Source organism: Pygocentrus nattereri, chromosome 12, assembly GCF_015220715.1.
Source record: "Pygocentrus nattereri isolate fPygNat1 chromosome 12, fPygNat1.pri, whole genome shotgun sequence".
NCBI lineage: Eukaryota > Metazoa > Chordata > Actinopteri > Characiformes > Serrasalmidae > Pygocentrus > Pygocentrus nattereri.
In genome coordinates, this window is record NC_051222.1 from 30,206,390 (window position 1) to 30,228,672 (window position 22,283).

Below are 22,283 nucleotides of genomic sequence, written 5' to 3' on the forward strand. Positions count from 1 at the left end.
ACGCTTTCGCTGAGTTTAATAGCACGAATTCTCAGAAGTGTGACCCAATACTGAACTAGATGGCAAGCTGCTGTTTCTTCTTTCTGAAAAAAAAGAAAAAACTACATCGAGTCAACATAAGACCACGTCTCGCTAATACGGTTGCAAACAAAACTAGCAACTTGCTAACAATGTGAAAAAGTGCTTTTGCAGTCTCAGAGAATTACAATAAATAAGATTAGCTGATGGTAAATTGTCCATGACTTTGTTGCTTAAGTTTGGTGGAAGATCCTAAATAGCTTAAGGTTGATACGATGTGACCTGTCCAGGGTGTATCCTGCCTTCCACCCAATGACTGCTGGGATAGGCCTCAGCTCCCCCCGCAACCCAGAAGGATAAGCGGCTTATAGGATGTGTGTGTTTATGTGTGTGTGTGTGTGATACGACGTGCGTTAGCAACATGATTTCATCACTTTCAGTCAGCATTTTCAATGTCAGACCACCCTGCCAAACACCCTTAAAAGGGGAAGCTTCAGTGTAACTTCAATGTTGAGAAGCAAACAAAGTCATTCAGATGGTTTGATATTAAATGGTTGATTGCAGAGAAACTTAATGACAACAGCAGTGATGGGAACCAGGTGTCACACTGTCTATAACACAAATGTAGACATTTTATTTACTATCCAAAACGACCACTGAACCTTCTGAGTTCTATGTAATGTTGATGGTAAAATAGCGGTAAATCTGCAATAATAAAAACGTGTTCTCTGGGGACGAATTTGCCTTGCAGCACCCAGCATGTCCCTTTCCAACATAAATGGAATTTAAAAATATATTTTTGACCAAAATGTTATTCTAAAAGTACACCAGTGTTTCAGGCATCAGGCAGCGTATTTATAACCGTATTATATAATTAATAAATTTATAAATTTATTTCATGTGTAAACTTTCTTTGAGTGAGGTTTTAGAGCCTTCAGACGTCTGGTTCCTATCACCACCACTGTGAACAACCCTGACTGTAAGTTTCTCTAGAACAGAGCAGACATCAAACTACTCTAAATGACTCTATTTACATCTTAGCGACTTTATTTATTATTTTATTTTATTTAATTTATGAATTATGCAGAAATCGGTGGAATCTTTTATATACTTGAAGACTTTTAAGTCACTTTAAGTCACTTTTAATCTTAAGAACTTGAAGTGCTAATGCTAAAAAATTAACAGCCCCACAACAAATTTATTGTCTCTTACAAAGTATTTAATAAATATTACTTTCCAATGACACAAACAGAAAACAGACAGACTCACTGTCAGGAACAAACATCTCAGAAATTTAAGAAACAACAAAAAAACATTCTCACGTTTAGTCCTAAACTTAACACTAATGGCACTAAAATTCATCTTGTTTTGATCAGAGAGGCCTAAAAACTGCACAAATACTAGGATGTCTGGCCAGCATCACTCAGAATAAAGAGTCTAACTTTTTAAACTTTTTTGGACCTGCCCTTCTCTCTTTTTGACGTTTTAAAATTAGTACAAAATAAAAAAAAGTACTGCTTTATGATATAAACATGATGATCAGCTAAAACAAGTAAGGTGTTTTTTCCTTTTCCAGAAAAGATAACGTCTTACTTTTATTTCTTCTCATCTTATGGTCAGTCTTTTTTTTTTTTTTTTACATTTATTTCAACTATTTCATGCAAACTGGAGGTACACTTTACTACGGAATACTGCTACGGGAAACTGGTAATGATAATATTGTGGTAGAACGTTCTAGACTGACTCAAGACAGATTCTAATAATAATAACACCATTCCAGAAATGTCCGGTCGTTTCTTTTTGTCTTTGTTGCAAGGTCTTTTTTGTTTTTACTTTTCAATACTTTACAAAAATAATCCTGACAAACATCTAACCAAACGCGTGGTTTTCAAAAACAAAACTTTGTACAACGCATCCGTATTCAGGCATGAAAACAACACCCAGCATACAGTTAAAAAATAAAACTATTCTCTCAAGAACACTTTTGGCATTTACGAAACATGAAACAATATTTTCTCATCAAAAATAAGGAAGTAGAAAGCTTACAAAGCTGTCAAACCTTCGAATCTATACGAAGCACATAAATAAAAAGAAAAAAAAGGAATGATAGGCTCTTGATTATTAAGTTAATAAAATCAAATATACACAATGATTAATTAAAAATATGTACATACAAAATCTACACAACACCAACAGCGTTCTAAGTCGACCATCAAATTCTTCATGTTGCAAGACGGCAGGAATACGTACAACCTGCCCTCCTGCAAAAAAAACCCCAAAAAACAATAAACGATCCTAATAAATAATAATAATAAATTTTAATGGTTGTGGTTTGGTCTGACGGGAGGTTATTCGCTTACAGATCTTTTAATCCAGTCTTCCTTTATAACAACTACAATCAGCTCATGTTACCCAAATCTTAGTATTTAACAATGATTAAAATCGAACCTGCAAATCTGATCTCAGATCTGCCAATTTTGACAAAAGCTCCATTTATAAACGTGGCTTGCTCTGACCAATCGAGTCTAAAGTCCTTGTGAAATGATCCCAACACTGACAGATGCTGAGTGCAAAGTCATGTGACTTCCAATACCAGGACACGATTGTGATTTTTCTGCAAGGTGACGCCACTTCTGAGAATTCATAGTTCTTTTCTAAACGAAGAACCACAGAGTGGCGTTACTGTTTTAAACCAGGGGTTTTTCCAAAAATTCAAAAAACAAAAAAAAAAACAGCCACCCACAACAAGCCGACTGACTGAGGCAGCATCTTCTTTATTGTAGATTTCACTGTGGGGACTTTTATTCGTTTTCCTTTGTTTTGTTTCGTCATTTTAGCGTAAACGTCCCACATTCCAAACGGAGTCAGCGATCGGAGCCTCTCAGCAGTGGTCCAAAGAAATTTCGGAGTGAACTCGCCTCTTTTTTTCCTCCTTCCTTTACCTTTGTCCTTCTGGCGTGACCATTTTTGTATGTGGCCGTGATGGTTGTCACGGTGACTGTGGAGTTAGCCCACTGGATTTTTAATTAATTATTTATTTTTTGCAGCTGTCGCTATACGATATACTCCATTCTGTGTAAACTGTTCTGGGACTGTTCCAGATCTCTGTTGTCTCGTTTGTTAGTCCAGTGTGGCTGCTTCCCCGCCATTCCGTTCAAACATGGCTGCTCATCCCGGTCCACGAGCGTGTAGGTCGGTTGCCGTGGAAACCGGGCCTTGTGGAGGCGTTTGTCTGTGTCCATGTCCTCATCCGGCTGGCTGGAGGGGGTCTCGGAGAAGTGCGTCCTGATTTTGGCAATGACGGCGTTCTTGTCGTCGCCGTTGAGTTTGTCGTTGCCGTTGGACGCCTGGTTCTTCTCGATGTGGTTCTTGATCTGGTTCAGGTGCTCCCGTGCGTTGTTGGCCGCGTTGTTGTCCTCGGCCGTCGACATTGGCGATGGGGAAGCGTGACTGGTCGCTGTGGTGCTGCCGTTCTGCTTACGTCTTCGGCGCACAAACCATAGCAACACAGACGCCAACGCCATCAACCAGATCACGGTTACCACAGAAACCAGCACCGGCACCAAGTATTCTACAGAGAGACAAAAGGGAATTATAAAGACTGGGAATCTTTCTCACTTTAGAATACCTTCTACAATTTTACAGAGCCAAAATAACAGCATTACTAACGATGCACTGAAATAAAAATTCTTAACAGAAGATGAACCTGAAACTGAAAGAATTACATAACTAGTATTTTATTTCTGCTTATAAATTAATTTCATAATAATGCTGACTATGTTTCTGAGAGAACTGTGGGAAATACAGAATTGATTTAACTTTGATCGACTTGGTAACTAACTTAAAAACCTAAAGTAGTGAGTGTACAGCTTGTGTAGCAGTACAGATTCACTGTCTTCTGAAAATAAAACAACACACAGCAATTCATGTCTAAATAGCTGCCAACACAAGTGAGTCAATCTCACAGTGGACATGTCCAAATTGTGTCTAAAGTGTCAATATTTTGGGTGACCACCATTACTATCTAGTGCTGCCTTAACCCTCTTGGGCAACCCACTGGAATCCTCTTCCACTCCTCCATGATGACATCACGGAGTTGGTGGATGTTAGACACCTTGGGCTCCTCCTCCTTCTGCTTGAAGATACCCCACAGGTGCTCGATTTGGGTTTCGGTCTGGAGACGTACTTGGCCAGTCCGTCACCTTCACCTGCAAGGCAGTTGTCATCTTGGAGGTGTGTTTGGGGTCGTTATCAAGTTGGAAAACCAGTTTCCGAAGGGAGGGGATCATGCTCTGCTTCAGAACGTCAAAGTACATGTTGGAATTCATGTTTCTGTCAATGAACTGCAGCGCCCCAGTGACAGTAGGCAAGAGACAGCTGTCATGGTTCTCCTCACCAGGGCGCCACCACACATGCTGGACACGATCTGAGCCAAAAACGTTTATCTTGGTCTCGTCAGCCCACAGGACATGGTTCCAGTAATCCATATTCCTGGACTGCTTGTCTTCAGCAAACTGTTTCCAGGCTTTCTTGTGTGTCAGCTTCAGAAGAGGCTTTCTTCTGGGATGACGGCCATGCAGACTGAGCTGATGCATTGTGCAGCATATGGTCTGAGCACTGACAGGCTGACTTCCCACTTCCTCAACCTCTGCAGCAATGCTGGCAGCACTTATGCATCTATTTTTTGAAGCCAACCTCTGGATATGATGCTGAACACATTTACTCAACTTCTTTGGTCGACCCTGGTGAGGCCTGTTCTGAGTGAAATCTGTCCTGGAAAACCACTGTATGAGCTTGCTATGGCTCAGTTTCAGGGTATTAGCAGTCTTCTTATAGCCTAGGCGTCTTTGTGGAGAGCAACAATTCTATTTCTCACATCCTCAGAGAGTTCTTTGCCATGACGTACCATTTTGAATACCCAGTGACCAGTATTAGCGAATTGTACCCAAAACACCAAATTTAACAGCTCTGCTCCCCGTTCACACCTGGAACCTTGTAACTCTACTGAGTCACATGACACCGGGGAGGGACAACAAAACAAGTGGGCACAATTTGGACATGTTCACTGTGAGGTGTACTCACTTGTGTTGCCAGCTATTTAGATATTAATGGCTGCGTATTGAGTTTTTTTCAGAGGACAGTAAATCTATACTACTATACAAGCTGCACACTGACAACTTCAAGTTATATCCAGTTTTCATTTCTATAGTGATGTCCCATGAAAAGATATAACAGAATATTTGCAGAAATGCGGGGGGTGCTCTCTTTTGTGAGATACTGTATGATACACAGTATAATATGAAGAAAATAAACAGCATTTTATTCACTATTTCATTACCATTCCTTTTTTTAGCCTTTTTTTTAAACTGAAAGTGGCATATTTGAAGATTTTTGTCTGAACAAAATCAGGAGCCAAAATTTAGATTACAATTGTTATCCCTAATAATTACTGAACCTGACTTGATTTTACTTTTAATGATAAGTATTTCAATTTAACGCTCTTAATAGAGCATACATTTTATAATAAAGCTAATTATCCAGTGGTATAATATACAATATGCTATGAAAGCATACATTTTACATTATGTAATTTTCCGGAATGTGTTATTTAGTTTTGTTATAACTTTCTGTACTTCTTGTGGTTCCCTTAGACTGCTTTATATTCAGTACTCTACTTGCTGTAGTTTCTTACCATTTTGGCTGGTGTTCTTCCTGCGCTGTACACGCACCTCCGCAATGGCGGTGAGGATGGTACCATTAGCATTACGTTTGCTCACCAGGTCCACGATCCTGTCTGTGATTTCTTTAACTGGAGCATCGCTGCCTGCGCCATCATCAGAAACCTGCAGGGAAACAGCCTGGTTACAAAACAGCTATAAACTCCGTACATTCCCTTTGATTTTGAAAGACTTCCAAAATCCAAAAGTCAACACAATGAAGCCAATTGAAATCATTCCTGACATACATTTGGCAATTACTCTTACTTTTAGTACTTGCATTTCAATACCAGATAAACAAAGCCCTACTGTGAGTGAGACCTTAATCTTAGTGGAGTTTTCCCAGCATAAGCGACTGTTATTCTGTGAGCTATGCACTTAGTGAGCTGTTGCCAAAGCACATAATTCTAGAAACAGACGGAAAGAATCAAACATCTCAACAAAGAACTTTATAATACAGTGTAACTAATGTTAGAGTATTACAGTCATGCAGTTAAAGGCTAAAGCTGCCGGTGGTGCTTCGTGGATGTACGCTGTACAGAATGTGAGGGATGTTCTTGGGAACGTACGATGGTGACGTGGATCTCGTTGCTGGCAGTGGTGGAGGGCTCGCAGGTTATGGAGATGGAAAATTCTGAGGAAAGATTCTTCACCACAGAGAGACTCCTCAACTCCCTACACACCTGCTCCACGGTTACACCCTGTGAGAAAGAGAGAGATTTAATACAAAGCATTCACTCATTCTTCAAAAAAGAAAAGATAGATGTTAGAGTGGATGCACGTCCTCGACACAGAAAAAGAAGGGAAGAAAGATGTTTTAGAGCTTTTAGAGCACGTATGGAAGAAAAGACAGAAAGGCAAAAAACAAGACAACTAAGACATTTGCATTTTCTCACAGTTTAACTTCCTAAATTCTGAGGACCTGCTATATATGCATGTATATACATACAGATATCTCTAACTGTTTAATGTACATATTAGTTTTACAGTAGTTGCTGTCAAATTTATAGCAGCTACTGTATGACTTAGATACTGAATAACATACAGTATTTACTGAATACCTCATAGTAGTTACTGAAAAATATTAATAGGTAGAAAATAATTTACATAAGTCTCAATTATGAATAATTCATAATTGATAGTTAAATTATTTACTGATACTGAATGGCATGGCAGTTACTGAATACTTTTTTCTAGTAGTTACTGGATCATTTATAACAGTTACTGAATAATTCATAAGAGATACTGAATAATTTATAGTAGCTGCTGAATATTTTCTATAGAAGTTTCTGAATCATTTATGGTAGTCACTGAATAATTTATAGTTGTTGGTTTATCTCACCTGTGGCATGATGTCTTTGATAAAAGTGAACGTGACGTTGACGCAGTTGCTCTCTGTGTGACACCTGGACCGGATGAATGTCCTTTGACCTGACCAGCACTCACCCTGCATGGGGCATGGCCTGATGAAACAGTGTTCTTCACGCCCCGGCACACACGACTGACCTGCAGGACAATCACCTCGACCCGCTCCGACCAAACGACACGCCCTCGGGCCGCACCACAACTACAGGGGAAAATAACAAATATGTTTATCTTTTATAATAAACACAGGTTCAATTCTCAGACAAATGAGGTCTAATTCGTCCGTCTCGCAGTCTACGTATCTGTTCATAACCCATAGTAGCAACTAAATAATTTATAGTAAAAACTGAATAATTTATAGTAGTTACTGAATAATTTATAGAAAATACTGAATAATTTATTGCAGTTACTGAATTGTTTATAGCAGTTACAAAATAATTTATAGCAGATACTGAATAACAAATAGTATTTAATGAATAAGAATTACAATTAATAACTCATTTAAAATACTACATTTTAAGGGGTTGAGTATAATCCTAGAACAAAAAATTAAACGAAAGTATAATCCACATGCAACCCAAAAACCAGCGTAGTTTAATAGTTAAATGTAATTATTTTAAATGTTTAATAGTTTAACCTTTCATTTAATTAGGCTTCAATGAAAATTCACACTTAAAGAGTCTAGAATTAAAATGAATGCATGTCTGCAAAAGCCACCAGGTTAATGCATTCTGTACATTACCAGACGTGCCTACTGTTTTTATATAATCCTTCATAGGTAAAACATTTGGCCAGACAGTTTTCCCTTAAACCATGATGTTCCTGCCCTTCGTTCCCTTTCACAAGTGCAAGACTTAACATTAGATAAGCTGACTGATACCACTAATGTGCGTTATCACTTCACTTTAATCTTGTCTAATGGCAGTTTCAGATATAACAGAAAGAGACAGAAAAGAGTAAACAGAAGGACGATGGGTTGCGACACAACAGTAACACAAAGCATGAGAAAGATCGAATTATCTATGACTGAATCAGGACGAGCTGCATACCAATAAGATCAGCTTTCGTTAATAATAACAGTAACAAACGATCTAAAGTTACAGCTCACAGCCAATGTGCTTATCATGAGCCCTCAGTGTACAGCTACTGTGGACTGCTAGGTACCACAACAACCACAATGACATGAGCAACTGGCAGCGTTAGCCTCAACTTCACCTTAGAACTGTTTGGCTAAACTGGCCCTCTAAGGAGGTGTCCTGTACCTTTGTGCAGGTCACTTGGCCGTTTTGACAGTGGCAGGTGTTGCAGTCTTCGTCCCATCTCACTCCGTCGGCTATGATTCGGCCTCCTATCTTACACGGACGTCCTGTCATAATGAAGCAAACAGGAGCTGTTTTAGAATCTCTTACAGATGCAGCTTACAAACCTTTGGCTAAACACACCTAAAAGGCCAGAGGTGGACTTGATCAACTGGTGATCAACTGAACACTATTATCATATATTGATTTGCTTCATTTTAACCAATGATCTTACTTGAAAACAGTTGAAAAACATTCTTTAACATTTACAGTACTGCGCAAAAATTCAGAGACCATGTTTTTGTTTTAAGTACAAGCCTTTGTGGAAGTGCAAGTTCCTTCCTCAAAAAAGCTGCTGTTCATCAGATGGGGAAGTTTGGTGGTTTACCAGGTCGTGCAGGTAGTTGGTAGTATTTTCTCTGTATCTGTTAATCATTCTTTGAAAAACAGCTTGGGTACTCCTGCTTTTTTCCATTTATTCTCCTTCAAATTTCATGTTATTTGCAACTTTCTTCAGCAACATAACTTGAAAAATTAATAGCAAAAGCTGTTTATACTGTAAATTAAAGACGCAAATGGTGGTCCTTGACTTTTGCACAGTACTATGTATAAACTGTATTTCATTATAAGTATATATTACTGCATGTATATATCGCTTCCGTTGGGAACATAATCTCATAATCTCAGATTTTTCAGTTTTTGACATAATGTGAAAGTGTCTGTTGCTCTTCATATTATGTGTACATTTCATGATGACTAGACCAAAAGAAGTGGGTGAAAATTACTTGGAAAAACTTCTGGTTCCATTGACTTACATTCAAACTAAAGTAGGTTTTTCCTTCTGAAAAGTCATCGTTTTGGAGATACAAGGTTTTATTCCAACAGCAGCAATATATATATATATATATATATATATATATATGGGTTAATGGAGAATCTTACAGTGAGACTATAACCTGTTTTAGTGTGAACATTTTCAGCTAACTGGTGCCTGCTCTGATGTGATGCATCATGGCTAATGTGGCTGTTTAAACTGCGTTACCTTCCTGGCACCTGGCTCCAGTTCTCCCTGGCGGACACACACAGCGGAAGCCATTAATCTCATCAATGCAGGTGGCGCCGAAAGCACAAGGAGATGACTGGCATTCGTTAATGTCTGTGGGAACAAAAACAGATGCTATTAAAACTTGTGTTGTTATAACTCTATTATTGCCATGTTATTACTGCATTATACATCATCAGTGATAACATGTAATTACTCAGCTGATAGGAAAAGTGAGGAATAAGAGTAATCCAGTTAGGAGAGTTCGGACCGGTTCCAGGCTGAATGGAAAGTAGCTAAACTCTCTTCCTAACTTGATTTCCTTCCCTGTGCTTTTATCCAATTTTTTAAATGTGCAGGAAATTGTAGCATTAACAAAAAACAGGAGAAGAACAGAAGCAGGTTAAAGCTATAGAGAAAAAGCTTCAGTTACCCAGGACTCGTATACACTTTCAGAAAAAAAGGTACGACACTGTCACTGGGGCAGTACCTCTCTTGTCACTGTAGTGGTACCCTCAGGGGTACATCCCAGTACCTTTATTCAGGGAACATCATTGAACCATAATCCATTGACATGATACTGTCTAAGTTGTATTGCCTCCACACCCCGTCTGGCCTCCAGGCTTTTATTTTAATGTTCTGATTTAAAACATTTGGTTATGAAAAGGTACAAATATCTACTTTTCCACTAGGAAAAACTCGTGTAACGTACACCATCGGACCTTAAAACCACTGTTGTATCTTTGAGGATACACTTACATCGTTTGTACCTTGATGAATGAATGATGTACCTGCATAGTACGTTTATTTCTAACAGTGTAAATCTACTTTTTGGACACACTGTTTGGTGTCAAAAAGAAGTGTGAATCATGTTTTTAAACTGCAGAATAACAGAAGCCTTTTGAATCTAGAGGAAAAAGGCATCCATCACTAAACAGCGTGTATTTTGTGCTTAGCAAAGGCTACAATGTCAGTGCTGCATTGGACTATTGCGGCCTTCAAGTGCTCCTCGGAAGCTCCTTGTGACTTTGGATGTACGATGTGACATGATCAAGTGGTTATGGTCGGAAAAAGAGGACAGGCAAGGAAAAATGTTCTTTTTTTGTTTACTTCTGTTTTTCTGTTTATTATTAGCAAAGGATGCAAGGCATTTTTTTTCACTTGTGGATGAGAGAAAGACGGCAGTGCTCCTGTTGGATAGTAATAACAGTGCTCTGCAGAATAGCTACACACGCCAGGTGTACAGCATTATAAGCGACTATTGCTTTTCTGCTGACGTTGCTAACTCAGAAAGTCGGGGATTACTGAAAAATCAGCTTCTCGTTGGCAAATACGGCAGTGTGGTGTTGATATGTGCTCATCCATTAAACATGGCCTTTCCAACACGACATGGAAGCAGCACATTAGTAGCTTTACGTCAGTGATTAGTGGAGCGCTAACGCAGGTTATTTACTCACTGATGCGGCAGTCGGGTCCGGCGAAGCCCGGCGCACACTCACACCGGTACCAGTTATCTCCGTCCACACAAGTCCCACTGTTGTAGCTGAAAAGGAAGGTCAAGCTCAGGGGTCAGAGGTCAACACATACACAGATAAACATCTGTTGTTCACACAGCGTAATGAATGGTGAGAGGGGTCTTGATGTAATCACATCCTGGACGTCCTCAGGGGTTTGTGCAGAACCATGTGAGCTCCACGTGAAGAGCGTACGAGCGAGAGAGAGTCAGCGACTGTGTACTTGTTTGTGTGTTTGTGCGAGTTCGTGGCTGCAGGATAACTGTGCGTGGGAATGGCTTACCATGGGTGTGGGCTGCAGTCATTCGCGTCTAAAAATACAAAAACAAAACAGAAACAGTTCAAAAAATGGGATATTTACAGTCAGTCTGATCTTACTGAACTATTCTCTCAATATGAAAGGGAAATACACCTTCCAAAAGTTTGGGGATGCTTACTTAACTTCTCTTCTGTGTAACGTCTGATAATCACTGTTCTATAATTAAAGGGCCCATATCCTATATTTTATGATTTTATGTATGAAAAAAGCCATAATCTTTAATTCACATGTCCACTTTCCAACTTTACCTTGTCTGATAGAATTAGCCTTTAGGACTGATGCAGTCATATGCAAAAATTTCCAATTTGGTGGTTTTATGTAAATTTTACAGTATATTTATTAAATTTTCACAATATTTAATATTTGCTGTCTTTTAACATAAAAAAGCAAACATAAATCAGAAAATGTGCCATAACAGGGCTGATTTTATGTTAAATTGAACAAATAAGCAGTAATTGTGCACTGAAAAAAAAAGCTAGCTCTTTGCAGAGGATGTGTTACCTTATTTTCTTTTTTTTTAAATAAACAGGTACTTTCACCTGGGGAGCCAAAACGTTTGCTCATGAGTTTATTTGTACTTCTGTTCTGATTGGCTGCCCTGTTCAAAAAGCGTGCAGGCAGAAACACTCCTTATAACTTTAACGTGAATGGGCGGGGCTAATACTGTCTCTTTTTGTGACATCAAAAACACAGGAAATTCAAAACAAGCTGTTTTCGCAGCTTAATGTCCATATAAGGCCCAGATGGTTGAGGGAGTAAACAGTACATTTTAAAACTTTTATTAAAAGTTCAATAAAAAAAAGAGAAAATCTTGATTTTTAGTGATATCTGTCCTTTAAGTAAAGGTTTTAAATAATTATTGGACAAGCTGTCACCTAGTAATAATTATTTAACTCTTATAATTAGTTTCCAAACTGTTGTTAAAAGCATAGATTGAAACTCCTTTGACTCAAAGGTGATTCAAACAAAGGACTGAGTGCTGACATCACAACAAGGTCACAACATGGGCGGGGTTTAGCTTTAAAATGAACATAGCCTCGTCACTAATATTAGCAAACGTATTTGCATGTGATATTAGTTTCCCTTTAAATGAACCTGCTTAAACAACTGCAAACCTTAAAAAGCTATTTGACATTTTTGAAGTGTTCCTGAATAACGCATCACGATTACTCAGCATCACAGCAGGAGGGAGGATTAGAAGGGTTTCTCACTCTGGCTGCAGGTCGGCCCCTCCCAGCCCTCTTTGCACACGCAGGTGAAGCTGTCGCCGCTGACGACGCAGGTGGCTCCGTTCTCACACGGATTGGGAAGACAGCTGCTGTTCTTGGCTGCAGGCGCACAAACACACCATTTATATGGCTTTAATTTCATAACCACTACAACACAAAGGACTACAGAGCCGCCGTCAACCACCAACCACAGCAGTAATCAGGGATTAGAATGGAAACAGAGAACAAAACCAAAAAAAATATTTTTTTTCCACAGAACGAAATAAAAACAGCAACTAAGGAGAGTGGGGAGCTATGTGATCAACCAGACAGTCAATAATGTTTTACGTTGCAGCTCATTTTTATTGATTCTGGGATTAGGACTTTTTGGTTTGTTTAGAACAAAAATAGTATTTTGTTGTGACTCCAGTCAGAGAAGATGTTCTGTAACATTAGTAAGATACAGCATACTGTGTATATGTTAGGCCTACATTAATAAAATAACACCAAATCACTGCTGCATTTATTCAATGAAAGTTTAACCCTCTACTGCACACATTATGAGAGCAATTAAAAAATATATTCATTCACTTTTTTGCACGAAAATGGTCTTTGATTTATTTTTTCAGACCTGTTTATTAAATTCAAAAACATGAAAAAACAATAGTAATAATGTGTGGAGGGGTCCTTTTGGAGTATGTTGCTTTGAGGTAACAATGTGAAGAAATGGTTTAGATCTTTGTTCCCTAAAGTGGTGACACCTGGCTTGTGACTGGCTACTTTCACTCAATGTTGCTTCTAGGCAACAAACATATTTCTGCAAATTCTAAAAAAAAAAAAAATCTTTGTTCCCTAAAGTGGTGACACCTGGCTTGTGACTGGCTACTTTCACACAATGTTGCTTCTAGGCAACAAACATATTTCTGCAAATTCTAAAAAAACAAAAACAAAACCAAAACCTGATACTGAATGGTATAAAAGAGGTTTAAATGTATCCACTATGAGATAATATGACCAAGCACATGCTTTTTATTGACTTACTCAAACTTTTCTCTTTATAGTTAACCCTATGATTGTCTTTAAATATGTATGTCATTGTAAAGGGAGGAAAATTAGTTTGTTGCCCTGAAGCAACATCACGCAACAGATGGTTAAATGTAACAAAACGACATCATTGACTCTGCAAGCTGAAAGTGATGCTGTTCTTTGAAAAAGTGCCATTAAATGTCGTTCACTAAACGTCTGCGTAATTAAATGGTTATGATGTAAACAAAGTCAGGGTGATTTGATGTCAAATGTGAGCTGTTACTGTTGACAGTGGTGGTGATATGAAAAGCTCCCTCACAGAAAACTATTATGTGAACGATGCATGAAACTCTGATGTTTCAGGAAAGATTGTGGTCTCATATGTATCTTTAACGTTTAAGGTGAGGAGCTATATACAATGTGTTTGAAGGCAAAATAGTCAACTTATACAAATATAAGAAAACTTATATTTTCAGATTTTCCACTATTTTACCATCATCAATGTTACATATAAACATTCAGAAGACACGTGGCCATACTTGTGTTGTAGACATTATGACCCCTGGTTCCTATCAGCACCACAGTATAGAGATCTGAGTCAGTTTCTCTACAGTGAACCATTTCACACCAAACCACTCTGAATGACTTTGTTCAAACCTAAAACACTGATTTATGCAGAAATGTTTAAATATTAGAGGAAATCCTCTGTAACCGTTTATAATCCCAGCAAGCAGCTTCTTAGAATGGAGCATGTGGGTCAAATGGGGGGAAATCTTACCTATATTACAGGTAGCCCCCTCCCACCCAGGTGCACATGTGCACTTGAATGAGTCTCCTTCATCATAGCAGGTCCCTCCATTGTTACAGGTGGCCTCATCACACTGACTCTCACCTGCCAAGTAGAATCAACCTATTGTCAGCTCTAAATTCCCACCAATCACAGACCAGAGACAGTGTTTTATGTAGGAAAGGGGGCGGGGCTTACGTGAGTGACAAGTCTTGCCCTTCCAGCCGTTTATGCACTCGCAATAGAAGTCGTTCACCAGATCACGACACACGCCGCGATCTCGGCACGGGTTCGTGCTGCAGTCATCGATATCTTTACAAAATAAAAAAAGATAGAAATACACAGTCACTCTGTGCGTATTGTGTGGAGTGTGAAACTGTGAATGGGCGGGGCTAAACTGCTCCCACATATAGGCTGTACTGACTGGGGCAGTGAGGTTATATATGTTTCAGCTCTTTTAGTGTTAAAATACAGAACATTTGATTTTCTCTTTGAATTACATAGAAAATGTGTGTCTTACTAGTTTCACATTGTGGTCCCTCCCAGCCATCAGCACAAATACACTGGTACACATTCACTTTATCAATGCATGTCCCTCCGTTACGGCACGGGCTGCTCTCACAGTCATTAATGTCTGAGAGAGAGAAAATGAGAGAGAATGTTAGCTTTTTAGCAGCTACTGAATAATTTAAAGTAGTTACTGAATAATTTATAGTAGTTACTGAATAATTTAAAGTAGTTACTGAATAATTTATAGTAGTTACTGAATAATTTAAAGTAGTTACTGAATAATTTATAGTAGTTACTGAATAATTTAAAGTAGTTACTGAATAATTTAAAGTAGTTACTGAATAATTTATAGTAGTTACTGAATAATTTAAAGTAGTTACTGAATAATTTATAGTAGGTACTGAATAATTTAAAGTAGTTACTGAATAATTTATAGTAGTTACTGAATAATTAATAATAGTTACTGAATAATTTATAGTAGTTACTGAATAATTTAAAGTAGTTACTGAATAATTTATAGTAGTTACTGAATAATTTATAGTAGATACTGAATAATTAATAATAGTTACTGAATAATTTACAGTGGTTACTAAATAATTAATAATATGTACTGAATAATTTGCAGTAGTTACTGAATAATTAATAATATGTACGGAATAATTTAAAGTAGTTACTGAATAATTTATAGTAGGTACTGAATAATTTATAGTAGTTACTGAATAATTTATAGTAGTTACTGAATAATTAATAATTGTTACTGAATAATTTACAGTAGTTACTGAATAATTAATAATAAGTACTGAATAATGTATAATAGTTACTGAATAATTAATAGTAGTTACTGAATAATTAATAGTTACTAAATAATTTATTGTAGTTACTGAATAATTAGTAATAGTTACTGAAAATTTTTAATTAGTTACTGAATAATTAGTAATAGTTACTGAAAATTTTAAATTAGTTACTGAAAAATTTAAAATGGTTACTGAATAATTTAAAATAGATAAATATCTTATAGCAAATACTGAATAAAGTAATGTAGTTACTGAACAATTCATAGACAGAATCATTTATAAAATACTGAATAATGTATAGTACTGATAAGTGAATAATTTAGAATGAACTGGTAATTCATCTGTTGGATTGGATTATTTTAGCAGATATTGAGTTATTTGCAGTAGATACTGAATAATTAACAATAGTCACTGAATAATTTACAGTAGGTGCTGAATAAGTCTTAGGATTAATATCTGAATAATCAGTCATCAGTTTAAGGGGTTAAAAAGGTTCCACAGCGGGTGTGTTGACCGTGGTCGTCGTAGCAACAGGTAAGACTCACTCTCGTGACAGTAAGTTCCAGTAAAGCCATCCTGACACTCGCAGCTGAAGTGGCCCCCGGCGTGGCTCCGGCAGCGGCCGTGCGGGCCGCACACATTGGAAGAAATGAAGCGCACGCTGGTGCTGCCCGGAGTGCTGTTTGCAACCACGGCAACCGTGCAGCTGTCAATCACTGCAGAGGGCGAAACAGGCACAACATGAATCAGTTCAGGAAAATCTGCATACAGAGCTTTTCCTTTCCATCTACTTTCTCTTTTTAACTCTTTAAGACACGTAGTGTTGCTGCTGCTTAGCGGTTCATGCAGCTTGCATTACACACCTATTTCATGTAACTGCAATTACAACGTGTTACATAATTAATTACTTTAGTATTTAATGTAATTTCAGACAGGATAAATGTTTTTATTAATATTTGTTGTCGGCTTCAAGCAAAAAAAATATCAAAAGGAAAATAATTTATTCCTTTGGGCAAATTACACATATAAGTAAAGCATTTTTCAGCAAAGTTCAGGGCACAATTTCTCTTTATTACATGAATTTATCATATTGGAAGAAAACAAATATAAAATGTGCCATAAATTGTGTAAAGGCTTCATTTTATGTTTTAGTTATTTTCCCCAATATCGCTGTTGTTGGAAGGAAACCTCGTATCTCCAAAATGGTAACATTACAGGAGAAGGAAGAAAACCTACTGTACTTTTATTGTAAGTCAAAGGAACCAGAATTTTTTCCAAGTCATTTTGGTTCATTTCTTCTGAACCATTCATCATGAAATTTACACACAATGTGTAACAGGTAACAGGCATTTTCTAATTATGTCAAAAACTGTACCACGTGAAAAATGGAGATACTAGGTTTTGTTCTGACAGCAGCGATATGCTAAATAAACATTAATCGTACCTTAAAACCTGCAGAAGTGTGTTCTCTGCAGAGACGGGTTAACTTTACTTAGAAAATCAACTAAACAGCTGAAGTAACTTGACTTTAACTTCAATTGATCAAAATCTCACATGCTTTTCTTATTACTGGCCACGTAAACAAGATCTCTAAGGGTCAAAAGGCTTATTATCTCTCCCGGTTTCTTTGTCCTCTATTTGGAGCATGTATCACCCCATACCGGCACACACCCAAGCTGCTGAGAGCTCTGCTAGCAGGTCAGATAGCAACGTGCTAAGGCTTAGCGAAGTCGTCGTGTAGTCTGCGCCAGCAGGGTTTCACCCCCAGTGCATGTAATGCAGCTACACTTGACATGTAACAAAATCTTAACTGTTCCCATGGCAACAAGGGCCCGGGTGGGGGGGCCAAAGGAGGAGCGTTAGCATTGGCTAATGCTACACCCCGCTACAATGGCACGGCATCAAACAGCTAAGGGGGGCCTTGAGACTGAAGATAGCCTCAGTAATGCGGCGGCTAAAAAAACATTCTCGGACCATTCGGGCGTCTCCATTAAAACCTCAGAATATCCCTGTATGACGGGATAACGTTTCAGATGTGCGTGCGTGAGCATCAGCGACGTCTAGACGTCCAGAGACACAGAGGCTGTGAGTTGTGATATGACACGATATGAAGGCTGAGCTTAAGCTTCTGGCCCTTTGTAGGGACATTTTAAGCTGATAAAGATGAGGCTTCGCTCAAGAGCCTGCGGTCTTGTCACTGCTACAATTACCATCATTGAGACAAGTGGAAAAAGACCGAGGAGAATGTGGCACTATGTAAACTATTTTGTCACTCGAACAACTTGAAACCGCACACACACACACGTTTGTTATTATTCAATCTCAGGACCCATATGTCCTGGCACAATCCTACCCCATACGCTTTATATCAATATAAGTATCCATAAGGAATAATATGTCCCATATGTATGCAGTAACATCTACCATATAATATATATGAACACACACACATATTTATATGTATGTGTGTGTGTGTGTATATATGTATGCACACCTCTTAAATAACACCCGCACTAAAATGTCCCTTCCCACTTCCCACCCACTTTGACTGACAAGAAGCCTCACTGGAAACATACATTTTAATTATGTCTGAGCTGAGGCAGGCAAGTGGATTATTCCATTCCTAATGACAGAATGAGATCATTAAGACAGTGAAAATAAAATACCACAAAGATTTTGCTTTTCCATATTAACCTTTTCTAGCCATCACGCACAGAAATGCAAATGCAAATACAAAGTCTGCATTTGAATTTGAAATATATTTAAAATAATGCACACTGACATGGGAAATGCAAGCGTACACACAGTTTAATTAGCTTTATCAAAAATGCATTTGGATTTGAAAAATGTCCAGAAAATGCTGCCATATAAGTACATATATTGCATATATCGCCTCTGTCGGTACAAAACCTTGCATCTCCGTTTTTGTTGTTTTTCAGTTTTTGGTGTAGTTTGAAAATACCTGAAGTCCTAAACATTGTGTGTAAATTTCACGATGAATGGACCAACAGAAATGACACAAAATAACTTGAAAGAAGTCTGGTTCCGTTGACTTACATTAAAGGTACATTTTTTTCCTTCTCCTGTAAAGTTACTATTTTGGCGATACGAGGTTTTGTTCCTACAGCAGCGATATGTCAGAATCTACGTATAACCCTAGTCTTAACCTCATTAACCACACAAAGTGTTTGTTGTTCTTTCACTTTTAAAAAGCACTTTAATCAAGTCTGTTTCTTTGTTCCTGTAGGTCAGACCTGTTTTCCTGGTTTTCCTCAACATCTGGGCATTTTTGCTGAAAAAGTACAAACACAAACAAACATGAATGCCAACCTGTGCAGGGTGTGGTGCGACAGTGGTCTTTGAGGAGGGAGCAGTTTTTGCCCTCGTAGTCCTCGGGACATTTACAATAGTAGTCCGTTGCCAGATTAAAACACTGCGCTCCGTTCTGACAGGGATCGCCTTCGCAGTAGTCAATGTCCAACTGGAGAACAAGGCAGAAAAATGTCACACAATGAATAGTGGAGCCATAAATAACACCCCAAGATACCAGCTGTGGTAGTACACTACAGTTTCGCAATACTGTATGAATGAACTTAAGTTAAATGATAAGTGAAAATCATATATGGTGCTGGGATATAATGTTGGCCAAGGCATAATAACACTTCAGGATAAGGGTCACAACGTATTCGCTTCAGAGTACTCATCTCTTTTAGTGTACAATGCTCTGAAGGCTTGAGTAGCTGTCCTTGTGAAAAACAGGCTAATGTGTTTTGTTAGAACTTGCGAGCATGTGCACCCTAATTATTTTTCTAAGGAACGGTTCCAAATAACGCGGACTTTGTATTTTCACAAGAATGAACTAATGACTCAGCTAGCATGGCTGGTTTGCCTAATGCTTTACTGTAGCATGTGTTAACATGACCAAGTCGAGTCGATCCATGGTGAGACACATGAGTTTTCCCAGTATAACCTACAGAAATACAGCTATGCTGACGGGTTATCACAGAATAGGAAACAAAAGATTGGCTGCTTCTAGGTTATAACGGAACAAACAACATGAGCATCACTAATGAGTTAAATGTAAATAACAGCCCAAACCATATGCTAAGCTACAGAGACATGGTAATGTGTCAGAAGTGTGATGAGGCCAACGTGTTGTCATAGAATAAGCAACAGAAATACAGCTACTACAATGGGCTCTCCTGAAGCAGCAGAACACAGCGAATGTGTTTGGAATAATCTACAAAAACACAACCGTGCTAATGAGTTATTAAAAAATAAGCTACACAAAAACACACACAGCTATGCTGTGTTTTACTGCCGAATAAGACACAGAAACACAGCCAGGCTAATGTGTTACTAGAGAATAAGCTAAAGAAAATTAGCTACTCTTACGTTTTACCACAGAATGAGCTACAGAATTCAGCTATGCTAATGTTTTATTGCCGAATAAGACACATAAGCACAAAAGGTCATCTTGGCTCATGTATTTCCACACAGAATGGGAAAATATATTATGAGAAAACATGGGATGAGTATTCCAGCACATTTCCAGAGAAAAGAAGCAAGTAGCAGTTTGTTGTAGGTAGTGACATGAACGGACTTGACTGTGCTTGGGTGGAGAGCAGCTGCTAGCGCAGGGTGGGGCGCTAACAACTCCAGATGAAGGGGAACAATGTTTGTGGTTTCGGTGTGCTGGAGGGAGCTATATAAACTAATCAAATTGAGATAAAAGACTTGAATAAATTCACGGAGAGAAAGTAAACTTGATGAATTTGGAGTTTTGTTTTTTTTTTTTTTTTTTTTTAAATCTTAACAACAAATTCAACACGTGAATTTAACCAAGGAATGTCTTGGGTGCTCTGGGGCGTGGCAGGGCGTGGGCGTAAGTGTGCGTGTGTACCACTCACCTGGCACAGGTTTCCAGAGAAACCAGGCAGGCACAGACACTGAAAGCCATTGACATCATCTTGACAGCGGCCCCCGTTGAGGCACGGGTGACTTGCGCACTCGTCAATATCTCTCTCACAGTGATCACCCGCAAAGCCAGGTGCGCACATACATTTATAGCCGTTTACCAGGTCCTGAGATAGACAGAGTTTGAACAGAGGTATTAGAAGGAAGCAGGAGACAATTCACTGTTTGAAAAATGAATGGTGGCATCTGGTAATGGGGAAAACTCTGGCCAATCGGCTTGCTGGTAAAGCACGTTGGCTAAATAACCACCGATAACACATTATACAAAGAGTGCAAACCACACTAACGTTATTTCGTTTGGCTGAATGTGAGAGTCAGGGATGTTTCAGTCACGTTCAAATAAAAATGAAGACACAGCAGGTTCCCGCTATCTAGTCCAGTTCATCTGAAGGAGCCCACTTGGTTTTCGAGGCAGCGGACATAAAGGAATGGCCAGTCTTTTGGGGTTCGCATTAGTCTAGCATGGACACTAGAGACCTGTCTCCCCTTTTACCACCTCAGAAGCTGGTCCGCTGCATTAGATGAGGCCGTGTTTGGGGCCTTGCGTGCAAAACATGTTGTGGACCAGCCAGAACTGAAGCAACTGAAGCCTGAATGACTAATTTTTATGGATTCCGGCAGCGTCTGTCGGTTGGAGGTATGAGTGTATATGAGACAAATTCTTTTTCAAGTTCCCATTCCGCCTTAAGTGGTGCAGCAGTTACATTCAGGCACATGTACAAGTGCCAGAATACAACTGCTGATCCATTTAAGGTGGAACGGAAAATTCAAATAAGAAGCCAACTTCAGTCTCGTAGAAATTCAGATGTAAAACGACATTTAGCACCATTTTTGCTGGGTCTGCGGGATTAGTTAAAAGATTAATCTATATATTGGGCAAAAACACAAAAAGGATATAGAATTGTGCATTTCTGAATGCAGTAGTACAGATGATTAATCTACATAAGAAAAAAACCAACATTAAATGCTAGTTTTAGGCTGGAACGCTCCTTTAAAGGAGTGCACAGAGACCCCAGGAACCAAATCTGTCTTCTTTCACCTGTTTTTTAACTAATATGTCAATAACATTTTAAAAAACAAATGTTACGTTGTACTGTATTTATGGGTATTTGTATCTATTTTAATGCTATATAGTGTTTTTACTGCCAGAACCACACTTTCGGCTGGGATAATCAGTTTTAAACTGCCTTCTTGAGTGCCTGAGATATTTGCACAGTACTGTATGTTTAAAAAGAGATATTTCAGCTAACATTTCAAACCCTGTGCAGCCATTTCGCTACAGCCAACGTAATGTAATCCCATTCATCTTAATCAACCTGTTTACTTTCATTCATTTTCTTTGATCAGCACTCTGAGGCCTTTTCACTTCGCCTGTTCTCCGTTGGACCAAACATTCGTGGAAGGAAAAGGGTCACTGAGGTAAAAGACGGGGAAAGAAAAAGCAAGGGAGAGAGAGAGAGAGGGAGGTGTGGGCACACAGGGAGGAGGAGAAAGAAGGAGAGAGGAAAGAATAAAGCCTCTCTCTCTCTCTCCTTCTTTCTTTCTTTCTGGCAGGAGACAGGAATGTTTATGGAAATCTGATCTACTGTGTTCATCCAGTCTTCCTCCCACCCGCACTCTCTTTCTCTCTCTCTCTCTCTCGCTCTCTTTCCCCCCCAAGATGGCTTTCCTGCTTTCTTTTTCTTTCTTTCTGTCTGTTCTCCAAAGC

At 38.6% G+C, this 22,283-nt stretch overlaps 1 protein-coding gene across 1 annotated transcript in view; it reads right to left on the bottom strand.

Annotated features, from left to right (window-relative positions):
- Window positions 1-1,611: 1,611 nt before the first annotated feature.
- The window catches only part of jag1a (jagged canonical Notch ligand 1a), a 50,784-nt gene continuing 30,112 nt past the window's right edge, over window positions 1,612-22,283 (bottom strand). The window contains exons 12-26 of the mRNA XM_017716495.2: window positions 20,509-20,682; window positions 18,929-19,079; window positions 16,144-16,314; window positions 14,815-14,928; window positions 14,493-14,606; window positions 14,286-14,399; window positions 12,485-12,601; window positions 11,238-11,265; window positions 10,898-10,983; window positions 9,441-9,554; window positions 8,363-8,466; window positions 7,078-7,302; window positions 6,305-6,436; window positions 5,711-5,861; window positions 1,612-3,589 (exon numbers count right to left, since the gene is read on the bottom strand). Coding sequence (XP_017571984.2) covers window positions 3,072-3,589; window positions 5,711-5,861; window positions 6,305-6,436; window positions 7,078-7,302; window positions 8,363-8,466; window positions 9,441-9,554; window positions 10,898-10,983; window positions 11,238-11,265; window positions 12,485-12,601; window positions 14,286-14,399; window positions 14,493-14,606; window positions 14,815-14,928; window positions 16,144-16,314; window positions 18,929-19,079; window positions 20,509-20,682 — 2,313 coding nt within the window. The 3' untranslated portion in view covers window positions 1,612-3,071. The remainder of the gene's footprint in view (window positions 3,590-5,710; window positions 5,862-6,304; window positions 6,437-7,077; window positions 7,303-8,362; window positions 8,467-9,440; window positions 9,555-10,897; window positions 10,984-11,237; window positions 11,266-12,484; window positions 12,602-14,285; window positions 14,400-14,492; window positions 14,607-14,814; window positions 14,929-16,143; window positions 16,315-18,928; window positions 19,080-20,508; window positions 20,683-22,283) is intronic.